The following is a 26,152-nucleotide window of genomic DNA, read 5'->3' on the forward strand; positions in this document are numbered from 1 at the left end:
TCTGCAACTTTAATTCTATTTGACTATTCACAGAGGCTGCTGACAGGTGTAGCGTTTACAAATTATTGCACAAAATACTCACCAGTCTATCTATGATTTTAAGCAATATATTTAATCTGTCGAGTCTGTGGTCAATATTTTCCCAGTACGATGGCAGAGCAGCCACAGGTTTTGTGTCACACCAGAGGAGGTAATAATAGTAGTTTCCTGCAAGCATAGGGTGACATAGGGTTAGTGACCCTGAAACTAACTGACATAATCAGACTTTTATTTGTACAAATTCAAACTTTAGCTCTTAAAACCACACTAAACTTTAGTTAAGTCAAATTATTTCACAGAAAATAAGTTTTAATTCTCATCAGTAAGAACTTATACTTTTTCACTAGCTTTACCCTCCAGTTGGATAGGAAGATGGAACCTGAGCATTCATTTTGTTTATCAATCTCTGCTGCCTGACTTGCTAAGTATTTCCAGCATTACCTGGAATTTTAACATGGGTTTTCTGCAGTATTTTCCCTTAGATTTGATGATCAAATCAAATCTAACGTAGGTGCAGAGTTCTCCCAGGACCCTGCTGCATTTAAAAAATGCATTCACCTCGTTGCTGATTGTAGGAGCTTGCCGTGTACAAATTAGTTGGCAGTAGGTCTAATAGTTTATGATTTATCCTCACCGGGACATAAAGCTTCAAAATAATTCATTGCTACAACCTCCCATCAGAACCCATGATGTTTTACAGTTCCAGTGCCTTCTTCAGTGTGCACATTGTGTTTTTGATTTTTTGTCTTTGGAGCGAATTCCGTCTTTAATTTGTGTACTGGTGATGTCCTTATTATTTACTTTACTCCAACTATATGTTTTTTCTCTCTCGTTAATTTTCTGTAAGGTGTCCTTGAGACTTTGAAAGGCGCCCGCAAATAAAATTTAATATTAATTATTATTATTATTATTATTCAGTACCATCCAATATAGCTACTTACCATCAAATACAGGTTGGCTGTACTGGGTGGCGGACGCATGAAGTTTACAAGACTTGTCAAATCTATTCCCGTAATTCCCCATGCTGACCTCAAAGTGGATTGGCTCCTTAGATTCTTGCAGCTGTGTGGCCGAGTAGAAAACAACGCAGAGACTGTACCTCCGCCTGTGTAGGTACTTCTGCAGCCATACAATGGAAACATAGACATTTCAGAATACAAAATAACATTTCAATATTGAAACATGGAAAGATAGGTGCAGGAATCGACGATTCAGCCCCTGGAGCCAGATTCGCCATTCAATAGGATCATGGCTGATCATCCACAATCAGTACCCCATTCCTGCTTTTTCCCCATATCCCTTGATTCCTTTAGCTCTAAGAGCTAAATCTAACTCTCTCTGTGGCAGAGAATTCTACAGATTCACAACTCTCTGCGTGAAGAAATATTTCCCTCATCTCGGTCCTAAATAGCTCTTATTCTTAAACTGTGACCCCTGGTTCTGGACACCCCCAACATCGGAAACATTTTTCCTGCACCTAGCCTGTCCAATCCTTTAAGAATTTTATATTAAGAATTCTATACTTTTCAGAAGAGATTGACAAAACCGAAATCTGACATCAGGAGAAGGCTTGGTGAAAGGATGACAGGAAGGATGTCAGAAAGATTTAACGATAGAACTGACAAAGGAACTTCAACCTGGATATTAACTATAAATTTCTTTCTGCCTGACTTGCTGAGTGTGTGTGGCCTTTTCTGGTTTTGAGGTTGGAATCTCAGGCAGCCATGGTCGAGCAATGCAACAAAAACCCACATCAGGCCAGAACAGGAGCAGTGCAAAGTCAGGAGGTGGCTACAGATGTAGGATAGGGCAAGGGTACAAAGAAGCTCAAAGGCAGAGGTGAGAATTTTAAGCTCAACGTTATGGCTCGATTCATAAGCAATGCAAGTCAGTGACCACAAGGGAATGAGACTTCATGCGACCTGAACAACAAATAGTTATTCTTGCTTCGGTTGATGGAGGCTGGAAGAGGACAGTTGGTTGGAAGACCATTGGAAATTAGTCCAGTTATCAGATCAGGGATTGATCAGCAGATGGGTTGAGATGACTTGCATTGCTTCATCAATGAGATCCACTGTTTAGCACACCTCTCTCTAAACAATATGATTATAATCATATTAAAAATATAATCTTAACTTTAAGTCATAAAACATTAAAGTTAGATATTGCCCTTATTCTACATTCCTCCAATGGAGCCGCTGGCAAAGTAGGTGGTTCAATTTAATCTAGTATCAATTTGCATTTAAATCACAGAAGTACAAGAAAGGTTCACTCATTCTAGTAAACCACAAGCCCAGATACAGGGAATCAAGGTATTGAGCAAGAAGAGCCTACTGTGTTAATACCTGTACTATCAAAGAATCTTCACTAGGCAGATCAGTAATGTTATTTCCTGAAAGTTCCCCCATTTTGGTTATTAATTCTATCAAGATTCGACCACGGTAATAGACTCCTTCCATCTGAAAGAGAAAGCGAGCATTTTAACTGGAGCATCCAGACTTATTTTCGCTCGATGTGTTTCGATTTGTTATTGTCAGTACCAAGCTATGGTGAAAAGCTTTGTTTTTCATGTTATCCAACAAAGTCAGATAATGCTATACACAAATACAAACTAGCCAAACTCAAATACAATACGTAGAGCAAAGGGAAAGGTATGGAGTGCAGAATATAGTTTTCAGCATTGTAGCGCATCAGTTCCAGTTTTAATGTTCACAGATCACATCTGGAGCATGGACCGGACTGGACCAAGTAGATTTTAAAAAGGAATCCAATAAGCACATCTTTTCAATTCTTTTTGGACATTAGCAGCTCCCTCTGCAGTGAGTCTTGAAACATTGCTCAATAAATAGTCAGGTACCTTTCCAAGATTTAACTCATCATCCTTATCCGCACCATCAAGACCTTCCCTGGGACTGCCATAAATATTCAAAAAGCATGGTCCAAAATGTGGAAGGAATCCGCCTGTGTCATCATCTGTTGGAATGAAAACCATTATGCATCATGGCCAAGTAATTAAGTCAGACTTAAATCGGTTCAGGATGGAGACCCGACTTAAACAATGAGTAGGGATGCAAACTGAAGCTGAAATGTGGATAAAAGGCTGCTACCGTAACATTCACATAGTAGAGTTCAGAAGATTTATCTTTTATGACAATATGGCATCATGTTCGGCACAGACATTGTGGGAATGGTTCATATCTGTGCTGTATCCTATTTGTCTGCAAATTAGTTGCCGCACATCCCACGGAGATCGCATTTTAAAAGTACTTCGCTGAGTAGCAAATGACAGGACAAGTGATAAAAGACATCCTGAGGTGGTGAATGGTCCTTATACAAGTACATGCTTTCTAAATCTTGTACAAGATTCCTTCTGGAACTGTGGTACATTTTTATAGTCAGAGAAACAGAGGATGATTGTCATTTCCTGAGGACTGTGCAAATTGTTGCCCTGAAATAAAAAAAAAAAATTGGAGCTTCTGGATCACTAGATCCTTGTTTGGGAATGTGGGCATAATCAGAGACAAAGAAAAAAGCAGATTCAAGATGCCTCCCCCTAAAATAATATCCAGGACTATAGTTTTACCTTCTTGTCCCATTGATGAAATCTTTGAGATATTCAAGTGTGTTGTTCCTAAAGGTTTATTTTTGATTGCACTCTTCCTAAAAAGAAACATTTAAATTGTAACAATATGCAGTCGAAAGCCCAGAATAAATCCTTCCATCGTATATTTATTAAAAAAGTGTCTGCAGTCCATCCCTACAACTGACCGTCCAAACTCCCTAATCAGGAAACAATGCCTTTTATTAATCTATTTATTTATTTATTATTTATTAATCTATAGATTTATTAATCTATTTAAGGATGGGCTTCAGTCCCAACAGTGTAAATAAAATAGAGTGACATTCACCTACCGATCATAAACCGTGAACCAGATATTGTCACTCAATGATGGAAACTATATTGGGGGAAAATGCGGAAAAGTTATCATCATTATGCATATTTTACCCCAGCATTGTCTGCGGCCCCCAAGCTCATGGAAACTGAATGGCAACACCATACCCATTGCCTGCCAATCAGCCAACTCTCCCCACCCACTGACTTGACCCGCTGAGACTGGCCGCCTGTTGAGGAGGCTTTTGTGCCGTTCCACACCACACCATCCGGAGGAAGCTTAAAGCTCTTTACCTTAAACCTGTATCAACCCTATACACACTGGAATAACTCAAGCAGTGACTCACTGGACTGTATCAAACATGCTCTCTTCCTTGGCCCCTCCACCCAGCGACATTAGTTTATATTAAAAGTTGTATGTTCCACCTTACCCTGCTCCTCAGGTAAATCACCTGGTTCCATTCAGGATTTATCTGGTTCTCTACCACTTTTGTTGCCACCTGTGAAGAGGATAACAGGTTAAATATCTTGAGCAGGTTCTTGATTAGGAAGGTTACAGGGAAAATGCAGGAGAATGGGGTTGAGAGGAAAAATAGATCAGCCATGACTCCTTTAATTGCTGCACCCCCAGTGGTTAAGTCTTTACGTACTAATAAGAGGGGTGAACATACATTTATTTTACATAGACCAATATTCTTAACCATGTTTCTCTGGAATAAATTTCCTTCTCAAGGGAATGGATTCCTCTGTCCTCATCTACAATATGTTAAAGATAACCAGAGTGTATCAGATAGGGGTACAGCAAACAAGCAAAAGAATGCCCCAGCAGAGTCATTCAGAGTAAGAGAAAATCTATATAATTAAAAGTCTAAACTTGACCACTTCCTGTCTGCACAGTATATTGATTTTAGAAAAAGCGCGACCACTTACGGCTGTGATATTTGGCCACCTTACTCAGAGTTCCCCTCCAACTGCCAGGGCCAGAGGATTTTTCCCATCAATGAAAAATAAAAGACTTATTAATGTTTTAAAAATGTTGTGATTCTCTCTCCTGTCAATCACGCCATGAAGGCCACGCCCCTTCCAGTGGGAGGGAGGAAGGGCTATAAAACCCAGAAGTGTGGGCATGGCTCAGTCTCTGCAAGATGGGGGAGGGAAAGGGCCACGACTCTCAGCCTGAGCTGGAAATCTACAGAACACTGGAAATACTGACCTGTGAGTGCTCTTTATGTGTTTTTAAACTGTGCCTTTTGCAACTGTGTGGCTATTGAAATGTGTGCCTTTTGCAACTGTAAAAAAAGATGAAAATGTCTAAAATTGATTGTCCACCCTCCCCCTTCTCTCAGTCTTTCACCTGTTTTCGGCAGAATTTCTGGCTGTTTCTGAGCTGCCTGCCAGGTTTGACTTACTGAGCTGCCAGGCCTGAGTGAGTGAGCTGCCAGCCCAAGAATCCATTCGGCCCACAATGTCCAGACTAGCTCTCTGGAAACCAGTCCCTTCGGCCCACAACACCCATGCTAGCACTCCAGAAAGCCCCCCCCCAACACTGGCCAGCAATCTTGGAATTGGTGGAGAGGTGGAATATTGTGTTGGGGGACCCGCCCTCCCGTGTGACGCTGGGACCCAACGGGTCCCACTTAGTCTAGTGATGAGATAAAATTAAAGGCTCCTCATGCAAATACCTCATGCAGAGGTTTTTGACATTTAGGTAAAACAAGTTTTAAGGCAAATGAGGCATGGTGGCTATATTAATAAAGAATGAGATAATCACAGTAGTGAGATTAATATTAGCGCAAGTTGCAAAAACAGCTTGGGTGGATATAGGAAATAGCAAAAGATAAGAAGTCACTGGTGGGGTATAGAGTCAGAGTCATATTGTACCACATGTCAATAAACTAAACTACAACACAAAAACAAGCCTTTCGGCCCACCGGAGCCATGCCAATCTTTGTGCCATCTACATCAACTTTCCAACTGCAGGACTCTGACAGAAATATCAATGCAACCAGCTGTAGGGTCAAAACACAAGTCTGAGCTGTCTTATGATTCAAATAACAATACATAAACTTGCTGTAGTATTGGATGCCAACAAGAAAAGGTTATCGGTTGCTTACCTTATTTCCAGCAAAGTTGACTTCAAGAAAGGAGTCAACACCACCTTTCCTGTAAGTATCCACTCCAAACATGTGCTTCACGTTTGTCTTAAGCCCTTTTGTCACTGAAAATAGAAATGTGTTTGTATGGAAATAAAGCACTGAAACGGGCCCTTTGGCCCTTCGAGGCCACACTGAGACTCAGTCACCCATTTACACCGATCCGATTTTAGCTGCATTTCTGAGATGTGGGAGGACACCAGAGGAAATCCAAGCAAACACAAGTAGAATATATAAATTCCAGCCGAGGTCAGAATCTAACCCAGGTCTCCGGTGCTTTGAGGCAGCAGCTTATACTGGCTGTACTGCTTAGAGTAATAGAGTGAGACCTTTCCAATTTTTTAAAACTTTAATGGTATTTAAACTTTTCCCAATGATTTCTTCAAGCAAGGGCAACACAGTCAATGCTAGGATTGCAGGGAATCTTACTGGAAGGTACAATGTGCCTGGTGAGGGCAGATCTAATCGACCCATTGTACTCAAACTCACCGGCATAAAACCTGCACCACTCAAGTGCAGGGGGGCTGCAAGTAGAGGTGACCCCCTCTCTACACCTGGCCTGGCTACCAATCCCACCAAATGTTAATGCCAATAGAATGAACTATGTATGAAAGCATTGAGTTAAGCCTGGGGAAAGAGGATTTCCAATGGGTGATATTGAATGGTGGAAGCACATGAAGGAAAATGGACCCTAGTCAATCTGGGTGTAGCTGTGGACACCAAATCAGTACTTTTGCACAAAATTAATCCAACATGTGACATACTTTGTGAAATGTCTTCAGCTTTGTAGATCTTAAGAATGAATGTGACCCATCGAGAGAGAACACCAGTTGGCTGGAGCAGATTACTCTCCACATCATCCTCTTCATTTGTCCCTTTCTTGTCTATCTGGTGCAACAAACAGATTTCAATTAGAAAACAAAATACATTCATGCTTCTTTTAAATTCAGCAAAGACAACGGGATGCCCATCATCGGCTCTGACCTCCCCATCATCGAGGGGATCTATCGCAGTCGCTGCCTCAAAAGGGCTGCCAGCATCATCAAGGATCCACACCATCCTGGCCACTCACTCATCTCCCCGCTGCCTTCAGGTATAAGGTACAGGAGCCTAAAATCTGCAACATCCAGGTTCAGGAATACCTACTTCCCCACAGCCATCAGACTATTATTAAACTCAACTCAAACAAAATTCTGATCATTAACAGCCCATTGCACTTTATCTGGTACCGTCAGTGTGTCAGGAACAGGTATGAACAAATTGCCCTTTGGTAATAAAATGTGGTTGTGCTCACCGGTGCTTCATCACCTGCTCCCAGGATAATGATGCTGACTTTCAGGTAACCCTTGGCCATGGAGTGTGCATCATCAACTTCGTAGAGCAGAAGCCATTTCCGCAACACCGCATGATCTGTCACAGAAACGTCACACAATTACATAGAACATACTAGAGAAATGAGATAGTCAGTTTATCTGACTTGCGAACCATTTATGCTGCCTCCAATCTAGTGACCGGGGCGAGACTCGTCCTTGATTATGCTGGTGACCCTACCAACACAACATGAATTGTGGATACATCAGTGGAAGGGAGGTTGGGTTGCACGATGGTCTGGGCTACGTCCATAACTCTCTGCAATTTATTGCGGTCTTGGATGGAGCTGTTCCCAAACCATGCTCAAAAAGTACCTAAACATATGTAAGCTACAAAGCCATGCACCAAGCAACAGTAAAGATAGCTAGAGGTGTGTTTGTATATAAAATTAAAATCCAACCCCAACTGCAGCCGTTCTGATCCATCACAATTCTAAGGGCTTATAAACCTCTTGCTATCAGATACGTTGATGGGAGATATGGAGCTTAGGTCAGGTTGCCTGACTCTAAATAGAGTTGTGATCCTTAATGCAGGGCTGAGAACTTGTTTTTGTTGTTGGTAGCTACCCTGACATGTTGTCAGGCTCCTCTGGGAGTTACCTAAATACCTCTCTTTTTGGACAACATAATACGATGAACTGCCTGGTCTCCCCCATGAAACAAATTCCTGCAGTGTCTGACTTATGATAACATTTCATGTGATTCATAGTTTTAAGGATCTTTACTAGAGCCTGCAGAAAGTCTGTTCCTAACATCTGCCCGCCCTGGTTCCAAATCCCATATTTCTGCATTTAAAAACTCATCAATATTAATTCTGAAATTTTCTATTAACCCATTTACAGATTGTGAGAAAAATTCCAGCTTTCCACTCCCTTTTGCATGAAGAATTGCTTCCTGACACCTCCCATCAAGATGGTAGTTTTATTTTTGTTACGGCTCCTTGTTCAGAACCCAAACTCAAATGTAACAATTTTAGCTCCCAAGTAGGTTCTTTCTGACACTTTTCAAAACTGAAGGGTCAATGCTGGTACAGAATGACATTTAATTCCCTACCTGGAAATTCATAAACAGCGCCAATATCCAGCTGTAAAAGAAGGGATTAAAAAGACAATAAAAAGTTTCAGATCATCAATTGCTGCGCTAGCTGTGACATACTTTAATACCTTCGGATTAATAAAAATCTATCAACTGAGACAAGCAACCAACATCATTACATGGTATTTATACATTAGATTTCAAATCCACAAACACACTTGGATTGAATGTTTAATTTGACTAGATTTTAAATTGTTTCCAAAATGCAAGACAACAATCGATGTGTAAACTCACTTTGAAAATGCCAATCATGGAATCAGATCGAAGAGAATGAGAATTTAACACCTTTAAAAAATAAGGAAGGGTTCATGAGTTTAAATAATAACCATTCTCTACAACAGTTCCTAATATTTAACACTGCATCTGATATGCAAAATAAGTTACAAAACATCACACAGAGAAGGTTACATGTTAAAAAAATGTTAGGGTACACTTCTTGTTCTCCCTTTTGGAATGAATACCAAATATGCTGGAGGGTGGTCATAATTAAAGTTCTACCTCTTTTTCCTATACTTCTAAAGTGAAATTAATAATTTATCTCCATCTGCCTTTTTAGATTTAATATCCTGAATTAAACCGCTGGAGGTAATGACTCATCTCTATATTCTTTGTTGACATGCCAATCCAAACAGCAAGATCACTGGCTATGTGACCTTGGATTTAATCAAAGCTGAGCAATATTCACATGCAACAAGATAGATCGCTGTGTGCTTGCTTTACGTAGCTAAATAAAAAACAGGGAGAAATGTTAAAAAGACTCAATACCATTTATCATAATAGAATAGAGTAGGGGAGTCCAAGACCAGAGGAGGTAGGTTTAAGGTGAGAGGGAAAAGATTTAAGAGGGACATACGGGGCAAGTTTTACAGACTAAGAGTTGAGGGTATATGGAAAGAGCTGCCAAAAGTGGTAGAAGCACGTACAATTACAAATTTTAGAAAACATTTGGACAGTACATGGATAGGAAAGGTTAGTTCTCGGAAATAGCCGTTTTTGTCAACATCAGCCCCAGGAGTAAATGTCACATGAATATTATCAGCTGTGATTTGGGAACAGTTTATATCTGTTGTTAGTTTTGGATCAACCTACCTGAATGTGTATCGAAGTATTGAAGACCTCTAATGGTGTTTTATGAAAATTCTGAAAGAAAATCTGTAAAACAAAACTGTAGTATTGACTAGGTACTGTTCTGATGATAAAGAAACCAAAATGTTGTACTTTACACAAGGTTAATTTGAAAAGGCCCAGAAGAATGAATATCTATGGTTTGATGTTTTTTCCAAGATCTCTCCACCCTTGCTCCCTCCTGAAATCCACAGCCATGTTCTCTCACACATCTTAAACACTTACTGTTCTGATGCAAACTCACACATAACTCCAACTACATGTACTTACCTACCTGTATTCACCTCATTCAATACCAAAATCAATAGCATGTTTACTTATTTTACAGTTTAAAGCCATTGATCCCTACAAATGGTTCCAGTTATTTGACCTGCAGATGACAACCAACTGAGAGATGATAATCTTATAATTCTTTCCTTGCACCATGGTGTTATTTTCTTTACCTCATCAAAGACTGGATTGTTCCCACGTTTGATCCTTGTTCGGAAAGACGAGTCTCCTACATACACCTTCACAACAGGTCTGATATTGACACCTTGGAGATGACGGCCTTCAATAATCCGGATTCGAACCTATTCATGAAGATTTCATGTTATACAAGAATATAACACTGAAGATGGAAATTTCACCCATCATGCTTATGCCAACTCTGTGAAAGCAATTCTAACCTTGCCATAGATCACAGCTTCTAATGTAACCCTCATCCACAAGTACCTGCCAAATACCTTCTGCTATTATTTAAGAATCATCAGACTGATCAGTTTGAAGAAGGGTTTCGACCCGAAACGTCACCCATTCCTTCACGCCAGATACTGCTTGTCCCGCTGTCTACTCCAGCATTTTGTGTCTACCTTCTTTATCACTGCAACTGTTTCAAGCCTCGAGTGCTGTAGAATATATTGGTCTCCCCTTCATCAGGACAACCCAGAAGGAATGAATGTTCCTGATGACCAATAGATGGATACCCAGGAATAGAGTTGAGATTTGATGCATTGCATACAGTTGTAAATCACTGAGTAAATCAGTTCAGAAGAAAACCATATGCTCAGGTCCATATTAGGAAAGACGAAATATTCCCAACATGGGCATTTCAATGTCGAGTCATGGCTCTGAGTCATGAATTAAAAGGATAGTCATATTAATATCTTCTACGTTCTAACCAAACATACATGAGGTGTTTGTGAGGAAACCTGCTCAATTTGCTGGCATAACGTCTCCTTTACCTGGAAGTCCTGTGGTTTGCTTGAGATGTTCTTAGTGAATTTTGAGGTTCCCCTTCCTGTATCTTGTTCTGGAGGCAACGGTGGGGGTCTTGCTGCAGGGTCTGGAATTCCACTGATGTTTGTTACAGATGGCGGCTTTTGGGGTTTACCTAAAAATGAACACCGTGGTCAGTCACGCAAGCACACATATACAAGCATACATATTCTGCATTGGAGAACAGGCAGGAGAGTGTAGCCATGATCTAACTGAATGGTGGAACTAACTCAAGAGAACAAAAGGCCTCCTCCTGCTCATACTTCACATCCATACAGCAAAAAAACACACAAACAACTTTAATTTTGGTCTGGATTTGAAACTTTATCTGCTATCTTTCTTTAGCATCTAAGCTTTACCTTCCTTGAGAATTTCTAAGTTAACATGTTTGCATATACTGAGGAGGTCTATTAACTAATTTATCCGACTAACCTCAACTTTGCAGCTGAGATGGTTCTGAAACTAAACCATTTACTATGGGCAGCATTAACATGCCTCATGTGATTTAGTAATTTGCATTTCGGTATATTCTTTTAAGTTCTCAAAGTAATTTGTGATTATAGTCACTATTTTCAACTCATAAACAAATGTCATAAAGTCTCTTCACTTACCATCTTCCTTATGTTTTTTGTCAGTTCTGGGCGCATCATAGATTATGTCAAAACTTATTGTGTTCTAGTAATAAAAGGGAGATGAATATCAGTTATATTTACAGCAGTTGTAGTTCCTCTGTCCCAGCAATCTCTTGCAGGGATTAGGACCATGAGCAACCTCCACAGGATTGAGCTTCAGAACTCAATAGTTTATCAATGCGCATCCATGTTGGGCCTCAAGTGACCTTCCTTCTGAATCCCTACACCTTGTACAAGGTATATCAGAAATACGATGGAATACCCTCCACCTACCCAGGTGAGCCTCACTCCTCAACATCCACAAAACCTAAACAGCGGGCAACCCAGAGCAACCGTATTGATTTATATCAATACATTAGCTTGGCAGTGGTGCAGTTAGTAGAGCTGCTGCATCACTGCTCTACCAACGTTCAACCTTGATCTCAGGTGCTGTCTGAGTGGAGTTTGCACGTTCACTCTGTGACTTTAGCAAGGCCTTTGACAAGATCCACATGGTAGTCTAGTCAGAAGGTTAGATCACATGGTAAGCTAGCCAAATGGATGATTCGGTACGAGTTTGGATCCCAGCAGCAGTAATTTTTTAGGTACAAAAAAAGTTGTCAAAGGGTTACCTTCGTTTTTTGTTTGTTTTTATCCAGCAGAGGAATTTGATTGAAGGATAAAATTTTGTTTTTTTCCCCAATCAGACCTCCAAGTCGGACAACAGTGGACCCAACAAGCCTAAGGGGAAACAAGCAAAATAAATTCCAGTCACAATTACTGTTGAACACATCATTCCTGCCACAAAAGGTAAAACCAACTTATAAGAATGTTGCTGACAATGTCATAGTATGAAAGAGCAAAGGAGACAAAACATTTAACCCAAGAGAACTTTACTTGTGCTGTGCAAAAACTAATTAACTGATTTCCCCTGCTATTTTACCCACAGCGCTACTAATATTTATCCAATGTCCTTGGACATTTCAGATCATAGCAACCAGCAGGATCCAAAGATTTAACCTATTTTTTTTATAACTCATGCCTTCAGATTAGCAAACCGTTTGCCTATAGAACCCGTTTCTATTTAACCAAAACCCAATTGTATTTAAGCAAGTATCATACAAAACTTTGAAAGATTAGCCAATTGTTTGTACTTACTTCAGCACCAAGTTCTGGGCCAATCTGCAAAGCATTGCACTGTCAGACATGCTGTAATTTGGATCAGGCATAATTTACCAATTCATATATAAAACATTACTTAAGGCACAGCTGGAGTAACATGTTATCTCCTGTAACACATCTGGCCAACACATTATCTGTGCAGAAGATATTCATCAGGATAAAACAAGATACAAAGTGCTGGAGTAACTCAGCGGTTCAGGTAGTATTCCTGGAGAATATGGATAGGTGATGTTTTGGGTTGGGACCCTTTCTACATATTCATCTGGATGTTGCCTGGGTTTGGGCTATAAGGAGAGACTGGATACGCTGAGTTTGTTTCCCCATGAGTGGAGAAAGCTGTGAGACCCGTTGGACAAAATTATGTTGGGCTAATATCTCAGCAATCTTTTTTCCATACCAAAGATGTCTATAACTGAAGACATAGTTTTAAAGTAAGGAGCAGGAGATTTAAAGGGTTTTGAAGAAGAACGCTTTAAAGCAAAGTGTGAATGAAATCTAGAACACACTGCCCAAAGAAGTTGGTTAAGTAGGCAGGTACTCTCATAATATTTAAGAAATATTTAGATCAGTACCTGCAGTCTCATGGCACAGAGGACTATGGGCAGAATGCTGGAACATGGGATTGGTGTAGATACTTGATAGCCAGCTCTGACATGGCTGCCTGAAAGCCTACGTATGTGATGCATGACTCCTCTTTGTGACGCTTATCAAGGGAACACTAAATATCCTATATTGATATTCAAAGCAGCAACAGACCACTATTCAACTGAACACATTTGCTATGTTTAAAATATCCAGTGCATTCATCTAAACAGCAAGTGTGATAATATACTGGTGACGCGCTTGATGGTCCAGATATGTTTCTAGGAGTGAGAATGCTAAAGGAATCATCACTGAGAAGATCTTGCGACGTTTTATGGAGAGTGAGAGTGAGAAAGATGGGTCACTGAGTTAGTGGCTATGAAAGAAATCCTGCAGAGAATGGAGGAATATGCATCCCTGTGCAGGCAGAAGGAACTAATTTAAAGTTGGCATCATGTTCAGCATAGACATTGTGGGCCAGATGGCGTATTCCTGTGCTGTTTTATATCGTCATTTTTCCAATCAAATTGTTCACTCATTCCTTTTGACTTTTTGCCTCTTGGCTTTACTGAACAACCCTGTTGATCCATTTGGAGACTATTTACCTTTGTATTTCCTGTTCTGGTTACTCAGCATCTCTAGCACCTGCTGTGTTCTTGTGACCACCTTGACTATTTACAAGGTTTGGACGTTTACAGGGTACCCAGTCAATGTTTACAGATCCCACATGCTAAGATCACCAGCTTATATTATAGAACACTGGCTGAGGAGTTAGATAATATCTCCATATAGCGCAGAACAATGTTACCTGCTCTTTCCACTTTTGCCATTTTCTTTCAGGTGAATCTGCAGAGAGGATTTTGTATCTAAAGGATTTCCTTTCAACTTAAAGTCTAGTTTCTGATAACAAGAAGGAAAAAATAAATATAATTTTTAATGTTAACAACAAATGGCTTTCAAATGTGGTTGCCTTCCTCCACCTCACCCAAGACTGCCCACACATCCCCAAGTCATCTACACCCAAGTCCTCCCTTCACTTCAGCTTATGCTGCCAATGCATTTCATCTTATGCTCTTATCCTTGTCCGCCTTGTGCTCTCTACCTATCCCACCCATTATTGCAACATTTTCCTCCCCACCATTACCATCAAGTGCATTCCTCCCCCCAGTGTTGCTGCATTCTCCCTCCTTTTCTCAACATATATCTTACATCACAACTGCTCATCCAAACACCAACCCACCTCTCCCACCCAGTTGCAATGTACACCAAATTCCTCTCCTGCTCAGTTGAATTAAACTTCACACTACTGCCTGAACACAATTCTCTCGTTGACCACATGTTGGCAGAAGTCACCCTGCTGCCATTATCATTCTATGCATCCACCATCTTACCAGATTAAACCCATCCCTCTCTGCCTCACCCATGTAATGACATGCACGCACCCACCCTGATCAATGATCATCTGCGTCACGGATAAGATTTGATTTTTATCTTAATCCAGAATAAGCAGTTTACTATACATGTCGGTCAAATCGTCTGCAATGACTCCAGAAAATGGTGGATCCCTTTTAAACTTTCATTAATAATACCTCGTGTTCATGCCATATTAAATGAAGCCTTTGCAAATTTGTGGGTACAGCTTTAAAGTTTCAAATTATGTGGAGCTTCTCATCTTGCTATTGCCTTTCCACTTACATCGTTCCATCGTACAGTAACATCTTCCTCTGATAAGCCTGTTCTCTTCTTATTACCTAGAAAATGTGTTACAGTTATTCAATGTTACGTACAGCTCAATCCAATTACACTCCTGATTTATGAATGATTGAAAAGGTTTGGGGAGTAAGGATATGATCAATTCACAGCAGGATATAAAGCGTGTGATTTGGCTTTGTATCTGAAGAGTTTGTGTGGCTGATCCAGTTAAGCTTCAAGTTGAGTGTCACAAGGAGATACTGAATCTCTCTACCATTGGCAAATTTACTGTTAATAGCTAAATCAGTATTGATTAGCAGGAAGGCTACGGAGCCCATCTATTCTGAGAAATTTAAATGAGATAACGCAAAGTAATATTTAGCAGACACACTAATAAATAAATATATTTGCACGTTAACAAGAGAATTTCTAAAATGATACAATTCAAAAATCATATAAACTCATGAATAGAACAATGTTTACCAGAAATTTGAAACAGAAATAGACAATAGATGCAGGAGTAGGCCATTCAGCCCTTCGAGCCAGCACCGCCATTCAATATGATACAAATCAAAATGTACAATTCTGATCTCCATGATTAGAATAGACATGTACCAGATAAATTACAAGAATAATTTACAAGAATGATACAAAAATAGAGAGGTAAAAACTAAACAAGTTGAGTGCTCCGCTTTCTAGGAAACAAAAGTTGAGGAATTGAGAATGATCCTTAAATTCAATCGAGTGCATACACGTTTTTCATTTGTGCAGGAATCCAAAACTAAGACAACAGTCAATAATAAATCCATTGTGAAATAAGAAAAAATGTATTTACCTAGATGGTGGTGAGAATGTGGAATTCAATACCACAGGAAATAGTACTCAACAGGGGTTAGCAAAGATGCATTTAAGTGAAATCTAACAAAATAGATGAGAGGAAAATAGGGTATGCTGGCAGAGTGGTTTTAATGAGAGGTCCCCAAATTTTATTCTCATTTATTGCAACAGGAAGGCCCTGGGAACCTGTTTAAATCAGAAAGCTAAAACTACAGGGTCAAGGGTGATTTTTGGAAACAACTACAAATAATTCAGAAGGAAGATAACTGGACCAATAAAGCAGCATTTTCTCAGTATTTACAACTGTTTATTACCAGATTCGCGGCGTGCACTTGTACTTTCCATGTCAATGGGTTCACAACGTGTCAGAGTTACATTCTCCAGGTGTTCCAATGGAAAGAATGCTACCAATTTATTAATGATCTCCCAATGAATGCAGGCGAGGGTCATTTATTTTTACACATTGTTTTCTCAAAGGGAAGCAGAGGAATGTTTTAAATCAAGAAGCAGATTAATTGGTTACTGTAAGTTACCTCTGGCGCTCGTGGATGGAATGAGAGTCAGGGGGAGTTAACGGTAAATAAATAGAAGAATAAGACTAATGAGACTTCTCAAAGAGCTGGCACAGACTTAATGGGCCTGCCAAGTCCTAAGAAAATATGCGATATATTCTTTATAAGCAAGGGAGTTGTAGTTAATGGATTGGCAGGAATGTAAACAATCAGAGGTAATAATCAGGATAGCCATGAAATCAGTATTTAACTGTCACCCCTCTCTATGCCTCTCATAATTTTATTTGCTTCTATCGGGTCTTCGGGTTGAGATTGAAAGGGTATTTCTCCAAACATTTTGCTTTAATATAACTTGTCCAATATGGAATCTGCCTTCCAACTAAAATACTCCCAATTCTTACATTTCACTAGTAACTTGCATTTATAATGCTGTTTATAATAAAGAAAATCCCAAGGGTCTTAAATAAAATCCAATCGCCAATGAAGGCAGCTATTAAGAGAATGGAAAGTGTTATTAGAAGGCTATTAAGAGAATGGAAAATGTTATTATTATGGAATTCAACAGAGACATGCCAAAGTTATCTAAAAACACAAGAAAGTGCAGATGTTGACGAAAAAAATTCTGGATGATTGAAGCTGGCGGATCTGCAAACGTATAGATATTGTAAGTAGGTGGAAATATAGGGCCAAGGGGTGGTGTCAGGATTTATGGGGAGAATGGGGTTTAGGGGAAAAATTAGATCTGCCATGATTGAATGGCGGAATAGACTTGATGGACCAAATGGCCTAATTCTGCTCCTATCATTTTGGATTTATGAAGAGGGAGATTTCGAAAAGAGTAAGTGCAACATCATAGGGCTGAATGACCATTATTGCAGTGGTCCAATGTTAAGGGGGATAGTTTCGAGAGGAGACTAGGTTCCACACAGAAGTGACTCAGTGTATGATAACTAGATGGTAACTGCTCGGGATTTCGCCCAGTGGCCAGAGGGGTGGTTTTCAGTGGCTGGGCGGCCTTGACCGGCGATTGCCGAGGGTGATGTGGGGAGCACGGCTCACCCCCTCGTCTCCCTCACCTCTGAAGATCACGGTCACATAGACTCGGGAACTCTGGATCCTGGAGACGGACAGCCCTCCAACCTGGAGCATCTTCAGCCGCCAGCCACGTCTCCGGGTGATGAGTGCGCGGTGCCTTCCATTTCCCTCCTCCGGCGGGGCCGGTAACCCGAGAGGAGGGACACGGCCATTCGAAGGGCAGGCGTAACAAAGGGCGCCATGTGACAAGGCCGCACGGGCCCGGGCAACGCGACGCGACGGCGCACAACAACCGCCCGACGGAGCCCGGGCAACGGGCCAACGGGCCACGTGACGGGGGGGAGCCCGGGCAACGTGACGGGGGGGAGCAACGGGGCACGTGACGGGGGGGGGCAACGTGACGGGGGATTCGGGACCGGACCACGTGACGAGGGAGTCCATGCCACGTGGGGGGGGGATTCCGGGTACCGGGACCACGTGACGGGGGAGTCCGGGCCACGTGACGCGCGGGGGGAAGTCCGGGCAACGGACCACGTGACGGGGGGAGTCGGGGCAACGGGACGGGGGGGGGGGGGGGAGTCCGGGCAACGTGACGGGGGGATTCCGGGTAACGAACCACGTGACGAGGGGAGTCCGGGCCGCGTGACGCGCGGAGTCCGGGCCACGTGACGGGTGGAGCCCGGGCAACTGACCACGTGACGAGGGGAGCCACCCGGCAAAGGGGCTGCATGTGCCCCACGTGATGGGGGGGCAGTGAGGGTGAAGGCAAGAAGCGGCGACGACGCCCGTGTCACGTGGGATGCCCGTGTCCCGGGCCTACTACGACCTACTACGACCATGTGACGCGGATGGACACGACCAATCTTTGGACACGATAACCTTCGACGACAACACGGTGAGGGAAGCTTTAAGACATAAACACTCGAGGCGAGACATCTATCGTGTACACCTTCCTCATCTGAGGACTGATAAATCTTTTTTTAAGGAAATCTTTGAGGAACCAGCAGACAAGGTCTTGGCTAAACATTTCATACTGAAGTCTGCATTCCTGTCTTTGGAATCATTCCTCAGCATGGTCCTGGTCCATCAGAGTATTATTTCGTGCTAAAATCTCTGGACCAGAAATTGAACTATAATCATCTGAAACAAAGGCATGAGTGACACTGACTGCCAAATGATTTTAAAGGGTCTCAACTCACTTATCAATTCCTTCTTTTCTGTCGAACTTATCAGGCTTACAAAATGTGGACTTTTGCTAACCCCATCCCTGTCAAACCAAATTCTGAAAATCTGCTCAGATCTTACTTTACACATTTGTTGCTATTTATGACACAGATTTATGTCACAAAGTTTTAAATTGTACTTTGAGTCTAGCAGTCTATCAATCTTACAGTCAGGTTTGAAGAAATTGCATCTCAAATGGTTCATTTTGGTTAGGATCAACTGCAGAGACTGGTAGCAAAGATGAAAAAGTAAGATGAAACGTGGAAAAATAAAACAGTGGATAAGAATAGCCCACTAATTTGAAAATTTAATACCTTAAAATATCAGTCTGTATGAGCAGGATAAAATAACGTAGTAGCAACTTGGTTGTTACATTACTGCATTTAGTAACCCAGAAAATTATAGTCATCAGTTGACCCTCAGCAATATGGGAGCTGGATGCAGATATTTTTGTAAATCATCCACAAGTTGATCAGCACATCAAGTCACGTCAGCCTGGCAATCCACCAGACAAAAAACTCCAATGTGACTTATAAATGAAGGACATTGTTACTTTTACAAAATCTATAGTCGATGTTGGAAGTGCTGTATTGGCAGGGGATATTAAATCCAGAAAATGGTTTTCACGTTAACTTCCTGGGCTGCAGATGTTCCTTCAAAGTTGGATGGTCTGTCACCAGATCATGAGGTGCTCTGGACCTTCTGTCCTTTATTGTCCTTAGAGCAGGATTCTCCTTGAGCAAAACATCGCACACCTCCTGATGACCCCTTTCTGCAGCCTGTGGATAAAAGACATATTGCTTGTAAAGATAAGTTTAATTTCACTCAAAAAGCCACCTTCTATGCATGGACTTGGCTAATGTAAATTGATGATCTGGGGAAGCAGAGTGGGAGATTTGCTAAAACAGATCAAGAAGAATATTCCCTGAAGTACACAGACCTCCATTAATATCCAAGATGTTTCTTGCATCTGATGAAAGATTTTGAATCTGAAGCTTTAACTGTTTCTCTTTCCCCATTTATTCTTATTTCAGATTTTCCAGCACCTACAAATCTTTGATTTTCATGTCTTCCACATGCTCTTCTAAATTAGCACAAAGCTCAAATTAGCCCTATAACCCAAGCAGCATTCTAGTAAATCTCCTCTGCACCCTCTCGAAAGCCTCCATATCTTTCCTGTGTAATGGGACAAATCGAACTGCATGCAATATTCCAAATGCGGCCTAACCAAAGTCCGATAGAGCTGCATCATATTATTGGATGTGCATACTTTGTTTTAACCAGTATAAAGATCTGCTTACTGAATCCCTTATGTTGCAATAAGGATAAACAAAAAGCTTGCATGTTTGCCTATTATTAAAATATGCTATTGCGGCAAGAAACAGCTTGCAGCTCCACCAAGTGGCCGTATCCATGACATTCAGAATTATATTGCACATTTAACAGACAAAAACATCCTAAGTCACAAACGGAAACATATTCAACAAAATCTGACATTGATCTATGCAAGGAACCTTCAGGGCATATTACATGTAAGTTGGTTAAAGAGGTAGATTTGGAAAAACATCTTGGGAGGAAAAAGACAAAAGGTCTAGGGAGGGAATTCCAGAGCTTGGGCCTTGGACATTTAAATATATCAAAGCAGCCAGCATCATTATTACCCCATCAGGATAGAGGAATTTGCAGATATAGAGAGAGACTAGGCCGCAAAGCGATGTGAAAACATGGTTGGCAACTTGAGGTACTGCATAACTAGGAGCCAATAAATGGCAGCAATGAGTGAGTCAAGCCTAGAGGCAGCACTCTAGGGGGGTGGGGAAGAGGACCAAAATTAATTAACCTCGACCACAACGTCTGCTGTAACTCTAAACATGACACTGCTTTAAAAAAAGACTAACGAATGACAGCAGAATATGGGCTGACAGTAGCATCACCGTATGTACCTTGTGTAGAGGAGTTGCGCCGTCATCATCTGTGATAGCAGGGGTGGCTCCATAGGACAGCAGCAGCTTGAGCACAGGGAGGTGGCCACAGTAGGCAGCTCTGTGAAGTGGAGTTGCCCCTCCTTTAGTCTGAGCATTACTGTTTGCTCCATTCTTCAGCAGATACTCGCAGATCTTATAATCACCACGGCGACTGGCATAGTGCTTTGAATAAAAGTACAGAGATAATTTGGACGGAGTATTCAGTGGAAATATAAATCTTCCTGCCCATAATTATCTTCCCCTTTCTACTGAATCTACTAGTTTTTTAAATAAATGATAAACCCACATGACCTATCCTTCCCATGATGTCTCCATGAAAGAGACCAATAGTTGGTTGTTCCAACTGTTCCACAGACTATGGTAAATGTATCCAATACAGGAATTATCATTCCCTTTTGAAAGTGACTTGTTTAGCTTCCCCCATGCCTGCAATCCAGACACTTACATTCTTCTTTAAAACCTTCCAACTTGCATTAGTTCAGAGAAAAATCTTTCTTCCCTACAACTGCACTCTGTGCCATGTGCAAAATGTATGTCATTTTCTCATCTAACCTATCGTGAGAGCACTTCTCAGGCACCAAGGGGGCAAGGACAGCAGGCTGATGGGAATATCGTGAGTTATATAGTATGGAACAGGCCATTCAGCCCAACACATCCATACTAACCAATGGAAATATCTGGACTTGAAAAATAAATTGCTGTTCCTTCTCCATTGCACAGCGTAAATACTGGAACACACTACCCAAAGCATTGCCCACATCCTGAACAAAACAAAAGGAAAAACTAGATAGACACAAAATGCTGGAGTACCTCAGCGGGACATACAACATCTCTGGAAAGAAGGAATGGGTCGAGAGCCTCCTTCAGACCCGAAATTGCAGACCTGAAACATCACTCATTCCTCTCCAGCGATGCTGTCCGTCCTGCTGAGTTACTCCAGCATTTTGTGTCTATCTTCAGTGTTAACCAGCATCTTCAGTTCCTTCTTACAAAAGAAAAAACGTACATTCTTAATTCTATTGAAGCCTCCTGTTAACTGGTCCGCAGTGCTCGAAGGGGAACTCTAGCTTCTCTTCCTGGATAACTTCACTTCCTCATCTCTGAAACCATAGTGCAAAATCTTCACATGGTCCTCTAATGCCAATAACATGCTTCCAATAGCGCGATGTGTGGAATTAGTAACAATATTTCATCTCAAAGCTTTTTTTTTTAAATAAAAGTTGAGGATAACCTTTTTGCTGTCATACTCAATGATTTCATTAATAAAACAAGGGCTGCAAATGCTTTTCTGAACAATCTTCTTATCCTTTCTCGTCCTTTTGCAGAGATTCAAGTAAAAGCCCTGGGACATGATCACAGTGAATGGTGATGCTGGCTCGAAGGGCTGAATGGCCTACTCCTGCACCAATTGTCTATTGACAGACATTCAGCTGGTTTTTCATGTCTTTGAGTGATCAATTTAAAAATAGCATGGAAAGGTTAACCTGGATGAAAAATACCTTCAAAGAAAACTTGAGGAACAAATGTTTACCCTGCCAAAATAATAATGAAAGAGCAATTTGCAAAACATTCTGGGGGAGCTCCACCAGGTGACTCATGGAATTTCTATTCTAAATGGATTATATATTTAAAAATCATGATATAAATTGGATGCAAATGTGTTGTTTTTTTACATCACATCCCCAAGATCAGAATTGCTCTGACTTTCCTCAATTACTTTTTTAACTGTCTGTCCAAAGATAATACTTCACATCCCCTCCACCATCAAATCACTCGACTGTGAGTTAAATTAGTTTACAATGAAGATCACCTTGTAAAGTATTAGCTCACCAACGCTGTGTAGCCCGATCGATCAGGTGAATTTGGATCGGTCCCTTTTTCCAGAAAATTCTGCACCCTGCCGAGTTCACCATTACAGGCTGCTGACCAGATGCCTACATCAAGGGAAGAGGAAATATTCAGGCAGGTAATTTCCCAGTTGTATATCGAATAGAACTTACTCCATGTAACTCTCCCATTGAACAATGTACACTTCCTGCCCAATTGCAAATTAGCTACAACCACATGCAACAAACTCCACGACCTAAACAGCCTGCTCCTAGACTGCTGAGGACCATACAATCTCCCCTCACCCATGATGCCTGTAAAGTTGCTTTATATTTATATTGCTGACTAGAGCCTTGATAGAGAGAACTTTGGCCTGGGAGAGTGTGAAACAGTCGTTTTACTCATCTTGACAATGGATTTACAGCATTATTGGTATCTCTCCAGCGCTTTGAGGTGTCTGTTGTTTGAAGGACGATCACTGCTGCCTAGTGAACCATGGGCTAGTGAAAGCTGTGGGCTTTGGATTAGAGGCCTTGATCTTGGCAATTCTCTTTTTCAGTAAAACTATGTTTTCTCAGGCGGATAATCGCTTACTCAAGTGGACACAGAAGATTCCAAAGAACTATTAGGTAGACACAAAATGCTGGAGTAACTCAGCAGGACAGGCAGCATCTCTGGAGAGAAGGAATGTGTGACCTTTTGGGTCGAGACCCTTATTCAGACTGATGTCTCGACCCAAAACCATCCCCAACCCGTCTCCCATTACTTCTCTCCAGAGATGCTGCCTGACCCGCTGAGTAACTCCAGCATTGTATGTCTACCTTCGATTTAAACCAGCATCTGCAGTTCTTTCCTACACAAAAAAAAACATTAGATGAGAAAGAGGGGATTTGGTGCTGCCGTGGCCAATATTTATCTCTCTAATATCCTCAGAGGTACAGCATGCCTATGAAACAGCCAGGAATATTCTGTGATTCACAAAATGAAAGTGAAAGTTCTACCTTTAATTCAACATGCATATGTAACCGTGTAGATACGCTGCCCACCCACAGAGGGAATGTTGAGGAGAAATCAATGCAATGTTTGACGCTGTCAACATTACTGATATACTGGGCGAGGTGGGAGATTGTAACCTTCATGTTGACCGCCCTGTTTTGACGAACGCAACCAACCCGGCGTGCACAATCAAATAAGATCAAATAGAACAAGTTGTCCTACAACTTTAGGCTGTGCACGCCATGCGCAAGAAGAAGATATACTGGACCACTGGGGGAGTCAAAGCTTGAATGGTTTTGTACCTCTGTCAAAATCCATTTCCTCTAATGTCTGCTGTACACTTCTTGGGACTGAGGAGTCAATAGAACAGCAGGTACAATCCAGACTATGGCTAGCCGAGGCCATGCTTCTGGTTGGAAGTAGACCAGCAAAGACGAGCTGCAAGAGAAATTTACTATTACTATTTAAGCTCCACCCAGGTCCCTTCCAATCTTTCTGTAGCTGTTCCATCGCTCTTCGGCTCCTCATTAAAACCATCTATACTTACACCCTCTGGTAGACAGTTCTAAATCTCTGTTGGTGAAGATATTTTATGAAATCCCATTTTTATTTATTTGAGATCACCTTTAAGCTCGTTATTCGCCACAATCGAGGAAAGGTTACGGAAGGAGAGTGCTTACCCCTTTCAATTGGCTCGTTCAAAACCCCGCGCCGATCTTTTCCCCGCAACCTGGTCGCTCGCATTCCCTCCGGTAAATTCATCTTCTCGACCGGTGACCCCAAAAACAAAGCGGAGTAAAAAGGTTCTACCTCTGGCCACGACTGACTGGGTCTTCAATAGTTGACCATATCCAGACTTTAAACGTTTTCACCATTGATACTGACCGGTCTATAGTGTCCTTTCGCTTGCATTTTCTGTTGTTTTTAAATTATTTCGACACAATCTTTAAAAAGACTGGGTCGATGGACTTGCCAGGGGACTCGTCTGATAGTTCCTCGCCAACATTTCCACTCTTAGATTCTAGATCTTCTACACGTCACCACTTTGAAACCAAAGCTAACTGGTAGTGCAAACCTGTGAAACTATATACCTAACCGCTGACTGGGTCGTTACCAACGATTATAATCTATAATCTTTGGTCGTTACTCAAACCCTAGAAGCAATATTAAAATTTAAGGACTGGAAAGACGTGCAATAAACTAAAGATGGCCGCAAAAACAGTGTGCACTCATGCAGACAAACCCTGGTGAGTCAGCACTCCCTATACCACCAATGTCAGCAATAACAGCCGTTTGAACCAAAGATCTTAGAGCTGCTCCAGGATCTTTGGTTTGAACTCGGACTATTTCTCAGGACAAACACCTCCATTTCACTCACCTCTTGAAAACACAAAGGTTCACGATGTAACTAACAGTAAAGATACAACCAGGTCGGCAGCCAATCCGAGCGGAGGGGGAAGGAACCGAAGTGTATCCAAATTGAAATGTCTGGATTGCTCCAGAGGCGAAATTCGTGATCACGTTTCCTTGCGGTCGCGACGAATTGTTTTTGATTAAATGTATCTCAATTAAAAAAATAAAAGTTCACCAATCAATACTTTCCATGTCAATCTTGTATGTGAACACCAGATGGCGTAAAACATTGGTATTTGGTTAGGGTTCAAACATAAATCACAATTTCAATGGTCTCGACCCAAAACATCACCCATTCAATTAACTTCTAATAGGCAGAGTCGATCTTTTATCAGTCCGGTTGAATCTCAATCTCCCACCAAGTCAGTTTGCTGACAAACGTTCAATCCGGCTTCTTCTCGAAATACTTAAAGGATTTCTGTTTTTAAATGGTTAGATCTCAGGTATTATTTCATGCTCTTATCTTCAACAATGCAGTTCTGACAGCAGTTCTGACAGCATTGCAATTGTAGTGGTTGCTAGACCAATATAATTACTGATGAGGTGAACTTGGTGGAAAGCCACAAATGTATTTCTGGCCGTGACAGAGATCATGTGAAGAGGAGTAATGCTAGAATAATCTGGGTGGCTTTCAACAACCCATTGTATTTGCCACCACCGCATAATACCATAAAAAGAGGTGGCAGGAGATGACACTAGTTCAGTTTATTGTCACGTGTACCAAGGTACAGTGAAAAGCTTTTTGTTGCATGTTGACCAGTCAGCAGAAAGACTATATGGTTACAATTAGGCCATGCAAAGCGTACAGATGCATGATAAAGGGAATAACACTTAGTGCAGGATAAAGTCCCTCAAAGTCCGATTATAGAAACATAGAATAATAGGTGCAGGAAAAGGCCATTCGGCCCTTCATCAGTACCTGTTCCTGCTATCTTCCCATATCCCTTGATTCCTTTAGCCCTAGGAGCTAAATCTAACTCTCAGAGGGTCAGAGGGTGCTGGTGGCCTTGCCAAGGCAGCTTGAGGAGTAGATGGAGTCAATGGAAGGGAGATTGGTTTGTGTGATGGTCTGGGCTGTGTCCACAACTCCCTGCGATTTCTTATCGTCTTGGATGCGCAAGGAGTTCAGACTTGGGTTGTGGTAACATGCTCATTAGAGCGAGGTGGGAGGGTGCGGGTGATGGAGAGGTTGGGACGTTTGGGAGTTCAAAGTTTACATGAGCACGTAATCTAGGCTGACATTTCAATGTAGTGCTGAGGGAGTGCTTCCCTGTTAAATATAATCTGTTTAATTAGTTATTAAAATTTCCCTCTAAAGTAATTGT

The 26,152-nt window shown here is 41.4% G+C and overlaps 2 protein-coding genes across 4 annotated transcripts in view; both read right to left on the bottom strand.

Annotated features, from left to right (window-relative positions):
- The window catches only part of LOC129713363 (myoferlin-like), a 55,306-nt gene extending 37,618 nt beyond the window's left edge, over positions 1–17,688 (bottom strand). Inside the window, exons 1-20 of the mRNA XM_055662363.1 lie at positions 17,424–17,688; positions 15,002–15,057; positions 14,115–14,206; positions 12,175–12,283; positions 11,543–11,606; positions 10,898–11,046; positions 10,118–10,246; positions 9,639–9,701; positions 8,784–8,834; positions 8,508–8,538; positions 7,379–7,494; positions 6,849–6,972; positions 6,046–6,149; positions 4,363–4,431; positions 3,952–3,995; positions 3,623–3,699; positions 2,897–3,012; positions 2,385–2,498; positions 981–1,158; positions 83–207 (exon numbers count right to left, since the gene is read on the bottom strand). Coding sequence (XP_055518338.1) covers positions 83–207; positions 981–1,158; positions 2,385–2,498; positions 2,897–3,012; positions 3,623–3,699; positions 3,952–3,995; positions 4,363–4,431; positions 6,046–6,149; positions 6,849–6,972; positions 7,379–7,494; positions 8,508–8,538; positions 8,784–8,834; positions 9,639–9,701; positions 10,118–10,246; positions 10,898–11,046; positions 11,543–11,606; positions 12,175–12,283; positions 14,115–14,206; positions 15,002–15,057; positions 17,424–17,496 — 1,884 coding nt within the window. The 5' untranslated portion in view covers positions 17,497–17,688. The remainder of the gene's footprint in view (positions 1–82; positions 208–980; positions 1,159–2,384; positions 2,499–2,896; positions 3,013–3,622; positions 3,700–3,951; positions 3,996–4,362; positions 4,432–6,045; positions 6,150–6,848; positions 6,973–7,378; positions 7,495–8,507; positions 8,539–8,783; positions 8,835–9,638; positions 9,702–10,117; positions 10,247–10,897; positions 11,047–11,542; positions 11,607–12,174; positions 12,284–14,114; positions 14,207–15,001; positions 15,058–17,423) is intronic.
- Positions 17,689–18,895: 1,207 nt separating this feature from the next.
- Positions 18,896–25,568, bottom strand: ankrd39 (ankyrin repeat domain 39). 3 transcript variants are annotated; one of them, XM_055662413.1, is made up of 5 exons: positions 24,793–25,568; positions 23,717–23,852; positions 22,422–22,525; positions 20,550–20,753; positions 18,896–19,385 (listed from the first exon to the last, which is right to left on the bottom strand). In XM_055662413.1, exons 2-5 carry the CDS (start codon positions 23,817–23,819, stop codon positions 19,230–19,232), a joined length of 567 nt encoding a protein of 188 aa, XP_055518388.1. In that variant the 5' UTR covers positions 23,820–23,852; positions 24,793–25,568; the 3' UTR covers positions 18,896–19,229. The 3 variants fall into 3 exon arrangements, with proteins under 3 accessions (XP_055518388.1, XP_055518389.1, XP_055518390.1); XM_055662414.1 differs by lacking the exon at positions 24,793–25,568 and adding an exon at positions 24,095–24,780; XM_055662415.1 differs by lacking the exons at positions 23,717–23,852; positions 24,793–25,568 and adding an exon at positions 24,095–24,783.
- Positions 25,569–26,152: the final 584 nt, after the last annotated feature.

Source organism: Leucoraja erinacea, chromosome 35 (genome assembly GCF_028641065.1).
Source record: "Leucoraja erinacea ecotype New England chromosome 35, Leri_hhj_1, whole genome shotgun sequence".
Taxonomy (NCBI): domain Eukaryota; kingdom Metazoa; phylum Chordata; class Chondrichthyes; order Rajiformes; family Rajidae; genus Leucoraja; species Leucoraja erinaceus.

Bases quoted from the DNA above. Each gene is read 5' to 3' on its own strand.
- ankrd39 (XM_055662413.1), bottom strand. From the start codon at position 23,819: ATGGCCTCGGCTAGCCATAGTCTGGATTGTACCTGCTGTTCTATTGAC. The intron at 22,526-23,716 runs GTACAAAACCAT...CCCTTGATGTAG, and splicing joins GGAAATGGATTTTGACAGAG to GCATCTGGTCAGCAGCCTGT. The intron at 19,386-20,549 runs GTACATACGGTG...TTTTATCCACAG, and splicing joins GCGCAACTCCTCTACACAAG to GCTGCAGAAAGGGGTCATCA.